General features: G+C 41.2%; 1 protein-coding gene across 2 annotated transcripts in view; it reads right to left on the reverse strand.

Moving 5' to 3' along the window:
• Positions 1–21,703, reverse strand: part of Tmem232 (transmembrane protein 232) — a 270,950-nt gene that overhangs the window by 179,825 nt on the left and 69,422 nt on the right. For both annotated transcript variants that reach the window (XM_037210170.1, XM_037210169.1), the window contains exons 8-10: positions 19,700–19,854; positions 8,071–8,194; positions 5,091–5,343 (exon numbers count right to left, since the gene is read on the reverse strand). In XM_037210170.1, the coding sequence (XP_037066065.1) occupies positions 5,091–5,343; positions 8,071–8,194; positions 19,700–19,854 (532 nt within the window). The remainder of the gene's footprint in view (positions 1–5,090; positions 5,344–8,070; positions 8,195–19,699; positions 19,855–21,703) is intronic.

Raw genomic sequence — 21,703 nt, forward strand, 5'->3', positions numbered from 1 at the left:
ATACAAATATATAAAAATAATCTGCTCTATTCGTTTTTGTTCTTTGTGTTTATATGATTTCAGGGTTGACTGCTTTGAATTGCATAATTGTCCTAGTCAGGGTTTCTATTGCTTCGATGAAACAAAGCAAGCTGGGGAGGAAAGGGTTTATTCAGCTTACACTGTCACATCACTGTTCATCATCAAAGGAAGTCAGGACAGGAACTCAAGCAGGGCAGGAACCTGGAGGCAGGAGCTGATGCAGAGGCCATGAGGGGTGCTGCTTACTGGCTTGTTCTCATGGCTTTTTCAGCCTGCTTTCTTATAGAACTCAGGACCACCAGCCCAGAGGTGAGCTTTCCCCCATCAATCTCTAATTAGGAAAATGCCTTACAGGCTTGCATATGGCCAGATCTTATGAAGGCATTGTCTCAACTGAGGCTCCTTCCTCTCAGAGGGCTTTATCCCAGCTGTCATTAATTGCCTGTAGTTCATTGTTTAGGGGTGGGACAGAACATTTTCTCCCTTTCCTGTCAAGGGGTGAAAACCTTCTTTCATATGGTTAATAGTCCAAGTGACTCTCTAACAAGATAGACTCCAGCTATTGCCCTTGTTGCCTCTCAGGGGCTGAAGGTAAGCACCTCACTGCTAAAGACACAGCACGCTTCAGACACAGGACTCGGATTATTTGAGCTGGATCTAACCTGACAGTTACCTTCCTCCAGTCTACTTTCCATGGTACCAGAAAATATTATGCAATTTGCCAAAAGAGGAAAGCAACTGATAGTCCTACCAAGCTGCTATGGTGATATTTTATTTGTACTGAAATGTGATTTTATTTGTATGTTAATAGATAAAGTTGCCTGGGGGTCAGAGCTAATAGCAAGCCATAGCAGAAGTCTGGCAGTGGTAGCACACGCCCTTAATTCTGATTACAATGACAGGCAGATCTCTGTGTGTTCAAGGATACAGCCAGCATGGAGACACACGCCTTTAATCTCAATACCAACCATAGATGACCTGGAGGTCTGTATAGACAGGCAGTGATGAGGAGGTCATGTGGTTGGGTTTACAACCAATGAGAAGGCAGAACAGAAAGTCAATAAAAGGACAGACACACAGGAAGTAGGCCTCTTGCTGAGAGGAAGGACAGCAGCGGCTGTAGGGTAAGAAAGGGTTTTTAGCTCTTAGCTATTGCTCTGACATCTTGGGCTTTTAACTCTGCAATTGTCTCTGTGTTTCTTATTTAATAAGACAGTTACATCTACAAGCTGCAGTTTCTATGGTCCCAACAATGACCAGCATAGCAAGATATCTGTAAAGGTGCAGCAGCGGCACTCACATGGTGGTGGTAACCAACAGCTGTCTAATTGTACTTAAGGCCCTGTCAACAGGAGGGAAACCATGCCTCATGCTGGAAACCAAGCCATCTTCCCAAGGCTAGTGAGGTCCTAGGCCTTAGAAAAGAATCTACTATCACCACTTTGCTAGATCAGCATGATTCCTTTGTATATCCTAAGTCTTATCCCTATATCCACATATAAGCATAGCTACCACCCTTCAGCAAACAAGTTTCTCTATACATCAAATGGTAACCATGAGAGAAAACCACAACTAGAAGCAATGATGTGATCAGCTTACCATGGTGAGCCCAGCTACATCACAACTCCTCTATCTGTAACTTAGAGAACATCACAGAAGGGGCAGAAATACCAGAGCAGACTACCAGGGAATCTGTTGTGAAATAGTCACGTCATTGAAACATTTTTATTAGCAATATTCCCATAAGAATGATCTTTGTGTTGCTTGGATAGAGCAGGATACTAGGATTCCATTAACAGGTCATCTATCTGCTCTGTACCTTGCAAGGTTTGTTTTGTTAGTTTTTAGTGTTTGCCAAACTGTACAGCCATTATTTAATCTTTAATGTACTTCATACTTTGCAGTAGAATGTGACTGTGTACCGTCTGTAATTCCCTACTGAGCATATTCTAATTATAAATATAAAAGGTTGGGTTTGAATATTCAATGATACTTTGAAATTATTTTACGTGTATGTCTGCATGATGAAAAGTACTTAAAATTTCCAAAATTATATAAATAGAACTGAACATCTATCATATACATAATATTCAAACTACAGAAAAAGTAACTATGCATGTACAGATGCAGATATGCACATGTTTTTATTTTTGTTTGTGAAAATATATGGTTCATTCTTGCACTAATATTTGTGCACAGGATTATAGTAGGTTTATGTTTACAAAACTTTGTAAGTTTCCTTGAATACTGTGCTTTACATAGCTCATAAAATTAACTTGAATATTTATTTTGAAAATAAAATTTGATAAGTGAGCAATTCACTTATCAAGCAATAGAATTTCATGATAGCTACTAACACAGGAAGCCATACACTCCATAGAAACATGAGAACTGGGGGGCCAACATCCTATGTTCAGAGTAAAGCATTCTCTTGTTTTGATAGGGAGAAGTAAAAATTGTAAAACACAGTCTTGATGTGTATTTAGCCAAATGTCATTAAGTAACCAAATTAACTCAATTATTTCATAAAGAAACTACAAAGATTATTCATCACTGACTGTTCTAAAATATGCAGAATATTAAATGACATATCATTTATTGCATATAAATGTTTTATTGTAGAACATATGCTGATATTTTTACAGAGTGCTTTTGATATATCTATTTTCTTCCTCTAGAACCAAGTCTTTATAAAGGCGTCCACTGCTAACAATGTCTTCTTGTCCATTGTGCAAAGGCACTGAAAAAAATTCTGCTTAAGTATTTCATTGCAAAATTCAAGAGTGATCATGGTGTCAATGAGGAAAAAGTTATCCATTGTCTCCACATCACATGTGAACATACCAAGAGCATCTTCTAGAACCCAATCTGTTAGGGACTACTGCTGCCCGGCCTCTACCATGATTCATTTGAAGAATAAAACAGTGATGCTCAGTCATCTGCAGCCCTGTCTCTTCAATCCACAGCATTGCCTGAAGGCTGGGGCAATGGGATTCAGACGTCCCCAGAAGACTTATCCAATGGCAAACAGCCATGGAGGGGCACCAATATTAATAAAACTATTGCTTCTTTTACAAGTATCTGTGTTTGAGAAAACTGACACAAAAAAAAAACAGAATTTGGAATTTGGGGGATATCATACTTTTCCTTTGATATTAAATCCACACCAAACAGAAACAAGTGTGCGCAGTTGGGTTTTATAAGAATGTAAAGAAAATGGTACAGGCAGCTGTGCTTGGCAAAGGTGCATTCACAGAACTGTCTTCAGGAGTGGCATTGCTACGGGGTAAAGAAATGCACACAGGTGTCGAGAAGGCGCCCGGTAGGTCTGCTAATGGCGCTGCTGTGGGGGAAAGGGACAGTCTTGGGGGGATGTTTGCCTGAGAACGAACAGCACATGGTAGATGGTAGCAGAGACACAGTGCCTCCTCCAAGGACTCAGCCAGATTCTGCATCAACAGAAATTTCCTAGAAAACTGAGAGCATCTAAAATGTAAGAAACTGTTAACAAGGAACAAATTACCTCGATGAATTAGCAAATGTCTGGGAAAACTTAGGCTGCAGAGGAGGGGGGGTGATCAATTTTAAGAAGGTCCCATGCATAGGGTGGCTAAGAGGCATCTGTGAGGACAGGTCCTCCCCTTGGAGACACTATGTCTGGACTCACTGCCAAGGAGATCAGACATACCAAGTTACACAAGACAAGAATCAAAGCCTACAATCTGTTGGATCCTTTGCTCCTGGAAGATTAAAATAACACATATTGAGCTGCTACAGGCGAAGACTAATTAGAAATGTGAATGCCAAGATGCATGGCTAGTAACCTCTAAACTTCATCAATATTACAAACACTGGAGAAATATAATTGTGTACTAAAGAATAAAGACCTGTTTTAAACAGACACTTGTAACAAAAATAATTTTGAAAAAAATGAGAAAAAGTGGAGCATATTGACGCAGAAATGATACAATCCAATTTGTTAGTTAATGCAAGGTATACTGAAAATGAGTTTAAAACAGGAGGCAACATGGGGAGGATCATGGAGGAATTGGGGAACAGAAACCATAATCAGAATATATTGTATGAAAAATCTATTTTCAATAATATAAAAATTATATCAGCTATGTTTTAAGAGGGAAATCTTAAAATCTGCCACTGAAATCTCACTATCCCAAATTACATTAAACACAGCTCATACTGCACCAGTAAATTATGGTTTTGAGGAAAGATATGTAACTGAGAGGTGGTTCTCCAGACTCAGACATAGAGGAAAGTGTCACACCAACAACAGACTAAAACAATGACCTGCAACAACTCTCAGTATACTTGTGAGGTTCAATCAGTCTGAAAGGTCTTCTCAAATTAGGGTCCCTCTTCTAAAAATACTATCAGTGATTCTGCTAGTCTCAAGAATCATAGTACTAGGATTATTTTTAGATTTGGCATTCAAGGCAGGTACAGAGTCAAAGATGAAAAATAATCCACAATGAGAAGTACAATGAGTAAAAGTGAGTATAAGTTGAGTGTGTGGGCACAAGCCTGAACCCCAGCAGTGAGAAGATGAGGAAGGAAAATGGTTAATTTCTGGCCAACTGAAACCCCATAGCAAAATATAATAGTGATAGTAACTGATGATGATGATGATGATGATGATGATGATGATGATGATGATACAGCAATTGAAGAGAAGTTTCTTGATAGAAAAAGAGCAGGAGAGAAAGAGAGAAAAAAGAGCTACTCACAGGAATAAAGAAAACTCCTCAGGGAGGAGCAGAGTGGAGAGGAACCCGCAGTGCAGACACATCCCACAGTCACCTCAGTCATCTCAACTTTGCAAATCACATCATTGAAACCAGAAAACTACTGAGCTTATTTTACGTATCATCTGTCTTATAATTATTGATTTATAAAAATCCATTTTATAAAATACTGTCCCTAGGAAGTCTTGCTGAATTGAAAGCTATTTTTCATATTTAGATGTAAGCATTTTGTGAAAAGTTGTTATTATACATAGAACATGGGGGCATTGAGAAAGTATTATTCACTAAAATGAAAAGCAGGTTACTTACAATTGACAGAGATCTTGGAAGAGAAATATTTCAAAAGACTTAAAATGCTTGTTCCCTCTAATTCTGGGGGTTCTTCTGACTTGTCCATGAGCACAACCTCCTTCTGTAGACTTGTACAGTCACAGAACCCAATCAAAGCTGTTTTCCTCAGAGAAGAGGTAGCTGCGTATAAGCACACTTCGGAAATAATTGTTGTGTATGTGAAGATAACCTGTGAGGCCCAGGAAAGGTCACATGCATTATAATTTTCTTCCTGAAACAAAAAATTCAAAGGTATGCATTAGAAATGCATGAGAAGCACAATGAGTAATATACAATCAGAGTATATTCTGTCAGAAACCACATGTGTAGTATGGTTTTAACAAAAAAAATGTATTCAAATGTCATGCAATTGTTATAAAACAAAATAAAATTTTCAAAATGTACTCATTAAAACTTAGTTTGGGATGGGTATGTTTTATAAAAAAATTAGTTCAGAAATTTAAGTAACTAATATATATGTTAAGCAACAAGCATTCAATTTCTTTAGTAATCAATGCCTGGTAGGTTGCCCAAGTGGTTGTCCTTATACCCATCCATATACTGGCAGCATTAAGTGTTCTCAGCAGGCTAAAAAAAGGAAAGACTATATGAAGTTGGGAGGGAACAGCAGAAGAAAGTGGTACGGGAGAAGGAGACGGATTTGATCAAAATAGACTATTTACGTGCATGAAGTTCTCAAATAATAAATTAAAAGAAATATTACTCTCCATATTATGTTGGAAAATAATCTTCTCTAGTTGTGTAACTTTCATATTCATAGAAATACAAAACTATTACAACTTTTGGGACAGAATTTAAGAATGTGTCCCAAGAACCTGTTCAAAGGAACAGGCTCATAGGGAAGTCCACAGAAAAAGAAATGAGGCAGCTAGAGGAGAGGTAACTCAGTGCATAAATGCTTGCTGTGAGAACCTGAGGACCTGAATTCAGATCCCTAGCACCCACATAAAACACCCACAGGCAGCAACACATGCCTGGAATCTTAGTATTGTGACAGGAAAACAACATCCCAGGGACTCACTAGTCAATCAGTTTACCCATTCTGTGAGCACCAGGTTGAATAAGAGACCATCTCAAAACATAAGACAGAGAGTGATAGACAAACACACCTAACATTGACCTCTGGTCTACAGACACTGGTCTACAGACACACATACACAAGCGCAGACACCCACAAACACCACACACACACAGGGGATGTGGAAGGGTGGGCAGAAAGAGAGAGAGATCATAGTATTTTACTAACCAATTTATTTCAAAGAAACAGTGAAAAATACAGTTAAAATTTCATTTCTAAGAATGACAGCTCCAGATGCAAAAAAAATCCTACTGTTGATGATACCACGCACTTTGGTTATAGGGTGCAGGGAAATCAAGCCGGAGTGCAAGGAACTAGAGGCTCCCTCCATGAAGGCTAGTGTTCCTGGTTCCAGAATGTCCTATGCAGACTGCTGGGAGACAAAACTCAACAGCATCCCCCAGCTGTAGACGCTGAAAGCTACAATCCCAATCTCCGAGGAAGACAAGCTCACTGGTACAATAGCAGCAGGACTCTTTGATGGGTAACCAGACACTCCGTGATTTCACTTGAGGTCTAGTCCACAGAACCAGATACATGCCCGACACTGTAAATACGGTCTAAAGTCTATGGCTGTGGTGATCACAGACCTTAAGTGGAAATACACTTGTGATTTTTATTAAATGAGCATGGAGAAAGGGGCCTTCTAAATTTTCACGTTTAAACTCATAGACTAGTACTATGTTGCTCTTAACCTTGGACAGAGTGGTGGTTTGAGTAAGAATGGCCCCTGTAGGCTCATATATGTGAATGCTTAGCCATCAGGGAGTGAGTGGCACTACTTAAAAGGATTAGGAGGTGTGGCCTCCTTGGTGTAGGTGTGGCCTTGTTGGAGGAAGTGTGTCTCTGGGTGTGGGCTTTGAGGCTTCAGAAGCTCAAACCAGGCCCAGTGGCTCTCTCTTCCTGCTGCCTATGGATCCACATGTAGGACTCTTAGCTACCTCTCCAGCACCATGCCTGCCTGCCCACCACCATGCTCCCTGCCGTGATGACAATGGACTACACCTCTCAACTGTAAACCAGCCCTCATGAAATGCTTTCCTGTGTGAGAGTTGCTGTGGTCACAGAACAGAACACTGACTGAGACAGGCAGAGAGGTTTGTTTTAAGTCTGGACAGCAGTTCATACGGAGTTTCATACCTGGTCAAATGGTGAGAATAGGTGAGAGTTGAGTGCTGAGCCCTAAACAGGATGTGCATCTCTATTACCCTCTTGAAGGCCCAGCAAACATTGTAGAAAAGTGTTCGGAAGGAATGTAAGAGCCAGAGAATGGGAAAGAATGCTGTGAAAGCACTGTGTTCTGGGTAAGACACCGCTGTTGCCATCACGAAAGCACAGATGCTATAGATACCTACCTCATGCCAGCAATCTTGGGACCACATTCCATCACTGCTGGTGGAGGGACCCAGGAGGCCCTACCGCCTGTGTCCTCATCCAGAATGAATTCCAGCTGAACTGTGCTGCTTCAAAGCCTGAAAGCTTAACCAGCTAAATGCTTAACCAGCCACATGCTTAACCAGCCAAATGCTGCTAGTTTCTGATCCTCACGCCTTATATACCTTTCTGCTTTCTACCATCACTCCCTAGGATTAAAGGCTTGCTTCCTGGGATTAAAGGCATGAGTCACCATGCCTGGCTGTTTCCAATGTGGCCTTGAACTCACAGAAATCCCTGATGGATTTCTGCCTCTGGAATGCTAGGATTAAAGGCGTGTGCTATCACTGCCTAACTAGTGGCTTTTCTGTTCTCTGACCCCAGATAAGTTTATTAAGGTACACAATATTTTGGGGAACACAATACCACCACAATAAAGCATGTTTCCAGTCGGGTCTTTTTCACATCTAAACTGCAAGGTGTTACCTGGTTCTGAATAAAAAAGCTGCTAGAGAGGAAATCGTTCATTAGATCCATCAGCGTTTTCAAGCAGGCCATGTTCAACTTAGCAGCTTCCCCCAGGACCAGCAAAGCCAGTGTTGAATCCAACCTGGATTGTGAACAAATAAGAAAGACCTTAATAAAAAGTAATCATAACCAATTTTAATGAGAAAGCATTGAAGCCAAAGGGAATGAAGGTTTGGATTATCAGATATGTTTCTTTTCTATATTAAAAGATTTTGATTGGTGTGAATCATAATAAAAGTCTACAAACACAGTGACATTGGAAGGATGTATGAATTTAAGATGCTGGGCTGACAAGGCTGGCTTAATAAGCACTGTGCATCCTTCCCATCTGTTCACAGGTCCTGCGGGATGCAGCATTCAAAGGCTGCAGTTCTCCAGAGAGCCCTCAGGTCCTTACAAGAGTTTCTGACTTCTCTTTCTTGCGACTGATTCAAGGGGTCAATGGAAGAATGTTTTCTTTCCAAACTTATAGAACAAAGGACAAACTTATCTAGGTAAATGTTCCAAAATCTCAGCATTACTTTATTTTTTGAAAAGTGGCCTATCTCGAAAGAAAATGTGTATTTCACAAAAATGAATAAGATCATAGGTTAGGTTTTTTTAATGCCATATAAGTGGGAATTTATAATGAAAGTCATTATCCATTAATGTTCATATGGAATGAGGTTTTCAAGAAATTTTACACTTCGTGCCCTTGTATTCAGTTCACCCAACTGAAATAGAAGTAGGTTGAAAGAGAATTAAGAGATAGCAACTGTACAACTGATGGCCTATATAGCTGCTTAGAGCCTTGGCTTAAGGTGGTTGTAAATTTAACATCCAGGGTATTTAACAAGTATGTTTGAATTTCACTACTGTGCTATTCTGGTCATTAAGGCTAGGTCTGTTCTTTATCCTTTCCCTATGAAAACACTCAACATGTTAAGTGAATTAAGCAGGGCTCAAAAAAAAAAAAAAACAAATATCCATATTTTCCTCTTATTTAGAATCTAGATTCCCAAAAAAGACACAAAGGTAGAAAAGCATAGAGCGGGTCCTCTATGGGAAGGGATGGGAGCCTGCAAAGGGTTGAGGGAGAGAGTGGGATGGTAGATATGATCAAAGTACATTCTGTGCTTGTAAGAAAACCCCATAATGGAACCTGCTATTTTCTACAATTAAAATATGTTAATAAAGTAGGTTCTAAAAATACAAAAGGGGATGCCTTTTATGAGACAAAGACAATTCTAAGTACGTGGATAGAGTCTTCCAGATCTCAAAGGCACTTTCACACCAATTATCCTACTTGATTTAAATTTGACAACTTCAGGCCCATTTGAGACTTTTCAGATCTCTTTCTTTTTAACCTTACGGACTGTAGACACAGCTAAGCCTGAGAGACATGCGTACATCCCTTTAATGCATACTTAACTGTAACTACTATCTTCTCAGGTACATTGCTTTGTTTTGCGAGTCTTCCTTTTCTAAGTCATTTCTTAAGTGTTTCAACACTAAACCTCACTGTGGCGGGGCCAACTGTTGCCTGCTTAAAAGAGCAGGAGTTCCACTCAAGAGAGCAACATGCTTGGCACAGATTGTCCCCTCAACATGGAATGTTGTGCATCTTGGATGGAATATATGAGTAGATTTGTCAAAAATGACATATCTATATCAAAATGTACTGAGCTATAACTTAAAGATAATATATCTCAGAACATTTGACTTCAAATTAACTCTTTATGTCCTTGAACATTGAAAGCACCATGTGATGCTGATTTGGCCAATGAGATAGAAACAAAATTACATCGCCAGATGTGCTGATACACACCTGTACTCCCATCCACGGGACAGGCTGAGGCAGGAGGAATATAAGGTCAGAGCCAGTCCAGGCTATATGATGAGATTGTTTCAAAACAAAACACAAAAGCTTAATTATTATTTAGAAAGGTAAAAGGTAAGTTATTATTCTTCCGGTTAATTTTTAAAAATGGCATATTTAAGGGGAAAAAAATCCATCTCCTTCATCCATTCTCTCCCTCCTGCCTGGAACACATACTACTACCAGAATGTGAACTTTCACTTTATAGTAACAGCAGAGGTCACGTGCTAGGGATGGCGGCACAAGAATCAGGAGGACCTAAGCATCTGCATCACAACACATTTTTGTCCTGTGCAGTAACGGAAGCCCTATCTGTCACCCAAGTGTAGCTGGATTTCTCTAACACGGGCAAGACCAAATCCCAACCGATACACCTAACACAGTACGTACGAACGTGCACTTCAGAGCCAGGAAGAATACACAGAACTCTAGCTCTGCTACTTAAGTTGTATGCTGTTGAACAAATGGTGCATTCTCTTTCAATCACTCCCCCCAGCTCGGTCTTAATTTAGTTGTCTATGTAAATAAAGAAATAGCAAAATCTGGTAGTCATGGGTCATCACCAGCTTGAAAGGACTGGATTAGAGTGTTGAGCTGAATTGAATTACTATTTCTCCAGTGCTAAAAGGTAAAAAGATTGTTAACTTTCTCTGTAAAGTCTTGGAGTCTCGGAAAGAAGTCTAGTGATCTCCAAGTCATGCCTCACACTCACCACACATGCTCCACAGGAGGGTCAAGGTCCACGGAAGGCAGAGTTCAGAAGCTTCCGCCATCCCACCCTGCCCCTGAGGACAGCCTGCCTCCTTGGCCTTTCTCTCTTCTGTCCTCTTTTACATCTGGAAAGCTGTATCTAAACTAGCGCACGCTCACTGAACTATGGATTGAAAACTATCTCCATGCCAGCCACTTGAGGCAGAAAGAAGTCCTGCCTCCCGAGAAATACACTATTTCCAATCAATGCTGCAGGCTGCTACACCTTCTATAAGCAAAAACTGCTTCTGCCAAAGATAGAATAGATGCATCAATACATGTGAGCTGAAATTTGTTAAAAGTCAAAATTGAAAATCGATGCACACACAGGGAAGAGCTTGAGCTGGAAGGGGCTGAACATTTGAAGGGACCACTGCCTCCTTCTCAAGCTCACTGAAATGCAGAAAAAGGTCAGCTATCAGCAACTTGATTCACAAAGCTGTGACACTAAACAGGCACCAAGCAAGGTACAGTAGGTATTGTGCATTTCCCTTAATTGCATAAACAAAAAAGACTGATCCAGGCTTCACAATCATTTACACCCACACATATCTGTAAGGAAGTGAGAGCATCAGCATTTGGAAGAGTTCTGGGCTCTCTTTATTCCTCTAAACTACATTCTCAATGAGCGGGTTGCCATTCTGGAAAAATGAAACTAAACCGTCTCCAATTATTAGCATTCATAGCGGTTATTCCAACCTTGCCATAAATATTTCAGAAAACACTGCCTATATCAAAATCTATACAGCTTTGAAAACTGATAACAAGCAAAGGTCACACACAGCAACTTACAGGGACAGCACAAGCCATAAAATTGGTGGACCTGGATTGAGAGAAGCACTAAGGAATGCCCAGTCTCAACACTGGGGAACTCAGCAGCCTGTGTCCCAAAGAAAACATTGCAGAGAAGACTAATTACAATCATCTTCAGTTTGTCCTGTGAGTCACAGAACCAGGGAAAAATACAGATAATCTTTTACCTTAGGATACTGGATTTTTTAAAAATGTGTCCAGAATCTTCATTCTGTACTTCATTTTACCTTTATCTCTTCATCTTTCTTCAGAGTTAGGAAGATTCAGATGATAAAAGATCCTGAGAGGTATGTGGGGAGGCAACAAGAAGAGATGCCATTGGGGTGCAGGGGTGGGCTTTGCTGAGACTGAGGACACATAGAGGTCCTTGATGATCACAGTGGCAGGGTCACAGTCTTCAACTACTTACAACCACTGTGCTAAAAAAGGATGTCAACGTCTGTGAACACCACTACCTTAGCTTAAAATGCTTAATTTCATGGGTCTCTTCTCATTCTGGGATAAGTAAAAAAAAAAAAAAACTGGACAAGCAGACTCCCTTAGAACCAGTGAAAATGTATACTATGACAAGGGCTTTAAAAAAAAAAAGTGCCAGCCTGATTCCTCAGAGAAGACCATAACTCTTAAAAATACTTCTTACAGGGGCCCAAGGACCTGGCTTAATGGGAAAGGAACTGCACACACAAGGGTGAGTACCTGAGTTCTAATCCCCCAAATCCACATAAAGCTGGATGCAATACAAAATACACTTGTAATCCCAGGGATCCCCTGACAAGATGGGAGACAGTGACAGGAGGATTCCCCAAAAGCATGCATAATTACGTGCAAACACATCACTAATTCCTTTAGTAGAAAGTAGCCTCTTTTAAATAATTAGTTGAATATCATAAAGAAACACAGGAATATATTAACAGATAAAGTAGAGTAGGGTTAGAAATCTTAGTCTAGTCTTCATTGTGTATGGGGTATTGCTAATGTCACCCTTGTGGACACACAGTTAAAAGAATTCTTTTCTCTTGCACTGCTTGATTTTTTTTTCTATATGTTTGAAAGAGATGGCTACATGAAAATTCTGATCTTGATCCTGTCTGCTGAAACGGTTCTTCCACTGTGTTACAGGAGTTTGCTCATTCTTGTGTCAGCAGGGAAGCCACTGGGGATGACCAAAGCCATTCCCAAGGGGCAATGCCTGTTTCTCAGGCACACCACCACTGATTCCTCCTCGCCTGTCAGTCCCCACAGCCACTTCTGGCTGGCTGTGTGGCTAACGGCAGTGAATCCAGCCAACAGGATCTTCCATTTCTGCTCTGCTCGCTTTCCAATACCATAGAAGTTGTACAGCATTGGCTGTGGCTCCTGTGTCATGGACAGCCATTCCTTAGTAAATACTGCCAAGCCAAAGAGGGATGCAGTCACATTTACGTTGTCATCCTGGCAGCATATCGCATGTGACACATTATTGAGGGCAAGATTTATATCCAAGAGACCAGTTAGGAAATGACAGTGGCAATAGATGCTAAACTTTACAACAAGGCTGTGAAAGGGGGGACAGAGAGCGAGGGAGCAAGTGTGGATTGCAATAGATGTATTTGCAGCCCATTCGGACACTAGGTTAGGAAAGGTGGGGTAGAGGCAGAGGTGGGCAGATTTCTATGAGTTCGAGGCCAGCCTGGTCTACATAGTGAACTCCAAGCTAGACAAGGCTATATAGTGAGACTCTGTCTCAAAATTTTAAAAAAAGGCGGGGGAGGGGAGGGAAGGAGAGGAAAGGAGGAGAAATCGATTTGATTAACTTATAAGTAACATCATACAGACTGAGCAGGATGTATTTATGTCTAATATATCATATATATGTATATATATATATATATATATACAATGTTTTATGTGTATATAGACACACACATATGTAACAATAATTAAAGAGGTCCTGATTTGAAAGAGAGAAGAGGTTTACATGGACAGATTTAGAGGGAGGAAAAGGAAGGGAGAAAAGATGGAAAAGAAATGATGTTTTTCCTCTAAATGTTCAGCGAACTGGTCCATCAGTGCTAAGGGACTCATTGAGAATGGGACAGGGATTAAAGGCGTGCACAGCACTCGGGAGGCAGAGGCAGGCGGATCTCTGTGAGTTCAAGGCCAGCCTGGTCTACAAAGCAAGTTCCAGGAAAGGCACAAAGCTACACAGAGAAACCCTGTCTCAAAAAAAAAAAAAAAAAGAAAGAAAGAAAGAAAGAAAAGAAAAGAAAAGAGAGAATGGGACAGGCAGAAAGAGGTCTGAAATGGAGGTCTCCTGACTCGAGGGTGGATGGTGTCTTCACTTAATGATGATGTGGTGATACATAAATTTGTATGTGTCCCACTAGTGGACTAAATGATTACAAACAGGGTGGAGGATCTATAGATCTTTTAAGAATGGGATATGAATCAAGAAACTAGAAACCCGAATACTCACACAGCCACCTCAACTTGTGGAGACTGAAGGGAGAGTGTACCATGAGTGTACTTTTGTTTAAATGCTTCCTGTGAGACTTCCCCATGAACACTGGGGTTACCAAGGGTCTGGATACAGATAGACAAGGGATGGCAGTGATCTATCTGAAACATGCAGGGTCTACTGTCCCCAAGAACCTGATTCTTTGTTTTGATACAAACACAAATACTCTAAAGTCTGCTAAACATATGCCACATTGATACAGTTTTAAATCATCAAGCTTTTTTTTTTTTTTGATACATGCAAGGGACACACTGAACTGGCTATTTTGCTTTGGGTGATGGGGTTTTATGATGGTGTTCTCTTGAAATGTTCTACCACTTTTCTCAGCAATCTTCATTGGCCAACAACTCAATCAGAAATACAGTATTTTTTTTCCATGTTGTATTTGAAAGCCTTTGGAGCTGGTTTGAGATATCTCTCCAAAGCAAACAGGTCACTTTGTGAAAGATCAAACTACAAGGTAGAGTGCTGAGAATATGAGATAGAATATAAAATTCAGTCATTAAGAAGAGGCCTGCTTTCCAGCAAGTTGCCTACCTCAAGCTCTGGGTAGGTAAAGTCGACTGTGTGGCAGCTGGGGGCTCCTGCAGTCCCCAGACCTCTGACTCTCCTTTGTGTTTTATTCTGTGCTGGTTATGGGACACCCTTTCCTCTTCCCTCTTGGGACATCATGGTCTCCAGCAAGGCTGTTCTAATTCTATGATTGTGTGTGTGTGTGTGTGTGTGTGTGTGTGTGTGTGTGTGTGTGTGTATGTGTGTGTGTCCTCTCATGAATCCTGTCTATTCCCAGACTTAAAAACTCCTGATTGTTTTTGTTTCCTTTTGTATTATAAAAAGTGTAAAATTGGGGTTTAAATATAAACAGGTAAAGTCATGGAAAACGTGGTGACACATAGATTAACAGAAATGGGCTGAGTTTAAGTGTAAGAGCTAGTCAGTAGTAAGCCTGAGCTAATGGCCAAGCAGTTTAAATTAATAAAAGCCTCTGTGTATTTACTTGGGTCTGAGCTGCTGTGAACTGGACAGGACATAGGAAAACTTTCAGCTACACAGTATTAAAAATAATTTGGCACTATTCAAACAATTGTTGTGTGTAACACAAATCTTAAAAGGTCTTATGAATAAAAACAAACCCGGAGCCAAGTATTGGGGCGAATGCTGAAAGATCAGAGAAGCAGAACAAGCCACATCCAACCTCACCTTGCCAATTCCTCAGCTGATCTTGCTTCCTCAGACTGAAAGCCTCGGAGTTCTCATCCAAATGGATCTCAACTGTACTGCTGCTAAAAGCCTAAAAGCTTAAAAGACTCTAGTTCCTGGTCCTCATGCCTTAAATACCTTTCTGCTTCCTGCCATCCCTTCCTAGGATTAAAGGCGTGAGTCAACATGCCTGCCTGTTTCCAGTGTGACTTTGAACTCACAGAGATCCAGATGGATCTCTGCCTTAGTAATGCTAGGATTAAAGGTGCATGTGCCACCATTCTCTGTCCTCTACTTCTATCTAGTGGCTGTGTTCTGTTCTCTGACCCCAGATAAGTTACTAGGGTGCACAATATATTGGAGGACACAGTATCACCACAGCTGTGTCCATTCTATTATTTGCAGTCACTGATGATCACTTGATCAGTTTACCTCAGTTTACCCCTCTATTCTTCAACACTATGCATTACTTGTCCCTGCTTTTGTGATCATTCTCACATCCACCCAGAAAAAAGAAATAAAGATTCAGATGACCCAGGCAGTTGACAGTGTACTGATGCCCTGGGAAACGTCCTCTACTAGGACACTTAGAATCTTGCTCTAGACTCTGATTTCAGTTTCATTCTAAAAATAACAACAGTTTATACTATCTCTAACCCCAAACCTATGAAGTAGTGGTCTAAAATAGCTGGTTCTTGAAGGCCTGTTGACAACATTAACCACAAATAGTCACCAAATTAATTAAATATGTGTTGATAGAATAACATTTAAAATGGTTAAATAATTAATACAAGGCTGAGGCAGAACAGAGAACCACATATTGTTCTGACTGCACAATATGTTCAAACCTAAACTGAGCTACATGAAGCTCTGTCAAAGACAGAAGAAAAAAGAGAGGAAGACTGTTGCTGGTTGTGTTTGATCTTTTGGGGGGCCCACCACCCATCTCCCAAATAAATCACACATGGAGGCTTATTATTAATTATAAATGATCAGCTTTAGCTTGGCTTGTTTTTTGTCAGCTTTTCTTAACTTTAAATTATCCCATCTACCTTTTGCCTCTGGGCTTTATTCTTTTCTTACTTCTGTATATCTTACTTTCACTTTTACTCCATGGCTGGCTGTGTGGCTGGTGGCTGCATCCTCCTCTCCTTCTTCTCTTGCTCTTTCTTCTTTCCTCCCAGATTTCTCCTTCTATTTATTCTCTCCACCTGCCAGCCCCACCTATCCTTTCTCCTGCCTCAATATTGGCCATTCAGCTCTTTATTAGACTAATCAGGTGTTTTACATAGGCACAATAAACACAACTTCACAGAGTTAAACAAATGCAACATTAAAAAATGCAACACATCTTTGCATCATTTAAACAAATGTTTCACAGCATAAACAAGTGTAACACATCTGAAAATAATAGTCTACAACCGAAGAGGGAGAGGGGGAGAAGCAGGGAAAGAAGTGAGAGAGAACTCATATGTGGAGAAACAATACATCTGCTAAGTTAATGTCTAAAATAAAGAATGCAAATAATTAATTCAAGGTCAAGCAAACAAATAACCCAATTTAAAAGACAAAGGCCCTGATTTGAAATTTCTTCTTTAGTTTTTCTGGGAGTTTTGTTTTTTTGTTTTTTGTATTTTGCTGGGGGGGAGGGGCAGGGACTGTGTTGGTTTGGTTTGGTTTGGTTTTTGGTTTTTCAAGATAGGGTTTTCCCTTTATTATGTTTAGGTATGTTCCCTGTATTCCTGATCGCTCCAAGACCTTTATCATGAAGGGGTGTTGGATTTTGTCAAATGCCTTTTCTGTATCTAGTGAGATGATCATGTGTTTTTTTTTCTTTGAGTTTGTTTATATGGTGTATTACATTGACAGACTTTCATATGTTGAACCATCCTTGCCTCCCTGGGATGAAGCCTACTTGATCATGGTGGATAATTGTTCTGATGTGTTCTTGGAGTCTGTTTGCCAGTATTTTATTGAGTATTTTTGCATCAATGTTCATGAGAGAGATCGGTCTGAGTTCTCTTTCTTTGTTGTATCCTTGTTTGGTTTAGGAATCAGGGTAATTGTAGCCTCATAGAAGAAGTTTGGTAATGTTCCTTCTGTTTCTATTATGTGGAACAATTTAGAGAGAATTGGTATTAACTCTTCTTTGAAGATCTGGTAGAATTCTGCGCTGAAACCATCTGGTCCTAGGCTTTTTTTTTTTTTTTTTTTTTTTTTTTTTTTGGTTTGGAGACTTTTAATGACTGTTCCTATTTCCTTAAGGGTTATTAGACTATTTAAATAGTTTATCTGGTCTTGATTTAACTTAGGTATGTGGTACCTATCCAGAAAATTGTCCATTTCTTTTAGGTTTTATAGTTTTGTGGAGTAGAGATTTTTGAAATATGATCTGATAATTCTCTGGATTCCCTCAATGTCTGTTGTTATGTCCCCCAAGATCCAGCTATACCACTCTTGGGCATATACCCAAGAAATGCTCAATCATAACACAAGAGCACTTGCTCAGCTATGTTCATATCAGCATTGTTTGTAATAGCCAAAACCTAGAAACAACCTAGATGCCCTTCAACTGAAGAATGGATAAATAAATTGTGGCACATATACACAATGGAATACTACTCAGCAGAGAAAAACAATGACATCATGAGGTTTGCAGGCAAATGGATGGATCTAGAAAAAATCATCCTGAGTGAGGTAACCCAGACTCAGAAAGCCAAATATGGTATGTACTCACTCATAGGAGGATACTAGATGTAGAACAAGGATGACTGGACTGCTACTCACATCACCAGTGAGGCTACCTGGAAAACAGGACCCCAAGAAAGACACAAGGATCGCCAAATGATGGAGAAATGGATGAGATCTACATGAACAACCTGGACATGAGTGGGAGCAATGAAGGGCAAGGGTCGAGGGAAAGAGAATGGGAAATCCCAGCTGGATCAAGAACAGAGAGGGAGAACAAGGAATAGGAGACCATGGTAAATGAAGACCACATGAGAAAAGGAAGAAACAAGTGCTAAAGAGGCCCACAGAAATCCACAAAGATACCCCCACAAAAGACTGCTGGCAACGGCCAAGAGACAGCCGGGACTGACCTACTCTGGTGATGGGATGGCCAAACACCCTAATAGTTGTGCCAGAAACCCGATCCAAGGACTGGGGAATCTGGATGCAGAGATCCACGGCTAGGCCCTGGGTGGAGCGCTGGGAGTCTAATTAGTGAGAAAGAGGAGGGTTTATATGAGTGAGAATTGTTGAAACCAAGGTTGGATAAAGCACAGGGACAAATAGCCAAACAAATGGAAACACATGAACTATGAACCAAAGACTGAGGGGCCCCCAACTGCATCAGGCCCTCTGAATAGGTGAGACAGTTGATTGGCTTGATCTGTTTGGGAGGCATCTAGGCAGTGGTACCAGGTCCTGGACTCATTGCATGAGTTAGCTGTTTGAAACCTGGGACTTATGCAGGGACGCTTGGCTCAATCTGGGAGGAGGGGACTGGACCTGCCTGGACTGAGTCTACCAAGTTGATCTCAGTCCGGGGGGGGGGGGGGGGGGAGGCTTTGCCCTGGAGGAGGTGGAAATGGGGGGTGGGGTGGGTGGAAGGTGAGGGGGGCAGGAAGGGGGAGAACAAGGGAATCTGTGGCTGTTATGTAGAACTGAATGGCATTGTAAAATAAAATTTAAAAAAAGATAGGGTTTTCCCTATGTAGCCCTGGCTATCCTGGGCCTCACTCTGTAGACCAGGCTGGCCTCGAACTCAGAGATCTGCCTCCCTCTACCTCCCGAGTGCTGGGTTTAAAGGTGTGCCACCACTGCCCAGCTAACTCAACAGTTCTTAAAGGAAGCCACACAGCTTCACAATGTTCCACTTCACTAATAGTCAAAGTAATGAAATTGAAGCCACAGTGAAATCTCACCTCACACTCACACACGAACAGCACACTGAACTCCACAAACATAGATAAGTATTACTGGTCAACCTATGAAAACTAGTCTTCCTTTCACTGCACCCAATCTGCTTTTGTAGGCTGTCCATGACCCTTCTTATATTAACGCATGGACTAGAAGCTAACCCTTACTGGGATTCCATTTTCTTGTCTATCTCTTTGAGAAGCACAGAGAAATAGGATCAGTACATCCCTTTCCAATATGTAATAGATAACTTCATTGCTCGGATCTAAGAACATGAGAAGTAAGAAAATGTTTTAAACACAGGAATGAATTTCCCACCAGTAACACATTTCATTTAATAGAGACAAACTACACAGAGCATCATCCAGGAAAACAAGACAGCAGAGATGGCAACAATTCACTGATACAACCGATATAAAATCTGCACAGCGCCTTTGTCTTCGGGGCTGAGGCCATAAAGTGTATTCATAGTCAACAGAGCCGTGATTAACATTTCAGCACAAAGGTCTCTCTGAGTCACTCTGGATTTATAGAATTGCCCTTACCAGCATTTCGTCTGAAGCTGCGATTTGTGGAGGAGGAGATGTTCAAGCACTTTATTCAGCCGAGGGCTATTGTTCTGAACACAAGTCCAGGCAACCACGCAGTGCCAAAGCAGGTGGTTGACTTCATAGCCCCCGTTGTTCAACTCAAAAGGGTTCTGAAATCACAACATGGAGAGAGATCTGCCCAAAAGTTCTTTTAATTTGCACAAACTTTTAAATACATTTTAAATATAAACTTCAGAATGAATATTCACTTATATTTCATGTTCTACTAAGTGGAATAATTTATAAGTATTTTTATTGGGGATGTATAGTTGATAGAAGCTTTATATTTTTTATAATCAATATGTGTATTTATCAGTGAATTAGTCTACAATAAAACACACTTCCCAGACCCTATGCAGGACCACTATTGGATGCACAGTTCCCAGACTCTCTGCAGGACCACCATTGGACACATGGTTCCCAGACCCTATACAGGACCACCATTGGACACATGGTTCCCAGGCCTTCTGAAGGACCACCATTGGACACATGGTTCCCAGACCCTATAGAGGACCACCATTGGACACATGGTTCCCAGGCCTTCTGAAGGACCACCATTGGACACATGGTTCCCAGGCCTTCTGAAGGACCACCATTGGACACATGGTTCCCAGACCCTATAGAGGACCACCATTGGACACATGGTTCCCAGGCCTTCTGAAGGACCACCATTGGACACATGGTTCCCAGGCCTTCTGAAGGACCACCATTGGACACATGGTTCCCAGGCCTTCTGAAGGACCACCATTGGACACATGGTTCCCAGACCTTATACAGGACCACCATTGGACACATGGTTCCCAGATCTTCTGGAGGACCACCATTGGACACATGGTTCCCAGACCTTCTGCAGGACCACCATTGGACACATGGTTCCCAGGCCTTCTGAAGGACCACCATTGGACACATGGTTCCCAGACCTTATACAGGACCACCATTGGACACATGGTTCCCAGATCTTCTGGAGGACCACCATTGGACACATGGTTCCCAGACCTTCTGCAGGACCACCATTGGACACATGGTTCCCAGACCTTCTGAAGGACCACCATTGGACACATGGTTCCCAGGCCTTCTGAAGGACCACCTCTGGACACATGGTTCCCAGACCCTATAGAGGACCACCATTGGACACATGGTTCCCAGGCCTTCTGAAGGACCACCATTGGACACATGGTTCCCAGACCTTCTGCAGGACCACCATTGGACACATGGTTCCCAGATCTTCTGGAGGACCACCATTGGACACATGGTTCCCAGACCTGCTGCAGGACCACCATTGGACACATGGTTCCCAGACCCTATACAGGACCACCATTGGACACATGGTTCCCAGACCTTCTGCAGGACCACCTCTGGACACATGGTTCCCAGACCTTCTGCAGGACCACCTCTGGACACATGGTTCCCAGACCTTCTGCAGGACCACTGTTGGACTCACTGTTCTCAGACCCTCTGTGTCTCCCTTCTTCACAACAACTGACAGAAGGCAACAGGGAACATTTAAACAAAGATCTGTGACAAACCGGGCTCTAAAATGCAGGTTTCTCTACGTTAACAACCAAATACATGTCTTAAGGAACATGGCCAATGCCTGTTAAGCAACTATTTTTAAGACTCCAAATTCAGCTGCAAGGAAGCTTTTGTTTGTTTTCTCCAAGTGTTCTCTGCCAGCTTCATTAAATAATTGGTCTGCTACAGTGATCTGCATTCCATGACAACACAGCACTCTCATTGTTTTCTGTTTGTCTGTTTGTTTGTTTGTTTGTTTAGCCAAAGGTATACACCCTGTTCTACATACTCAGATCACTGGCAGTTCATATTCCATACTAATAAGAAACACTTTAAATCTAAAGGGCTTCATTGTCTTCAGTTATTATATAAACTATCATCACTAAATTTCAAGGTAGTTTTTATGTTGAGTCATCTTAAAAAGCTGGAGGTTCATATAAATTTTCA

This window comes from Peromyscus leucopus, chromosome 13 (assembly GCF_004664715.2).
Source record: "Peromyscus leucopus breed LL Stock chromosome 13, UCI_PerLeu_2.1, whole genome shotgun sequence".
Taxonomy (NCBI): Eukaryota; Metazoa; Chordata; class Mammalia; order Rodentia; family Cricetidae; genus Peromyscus; species Peromyscus leucopus.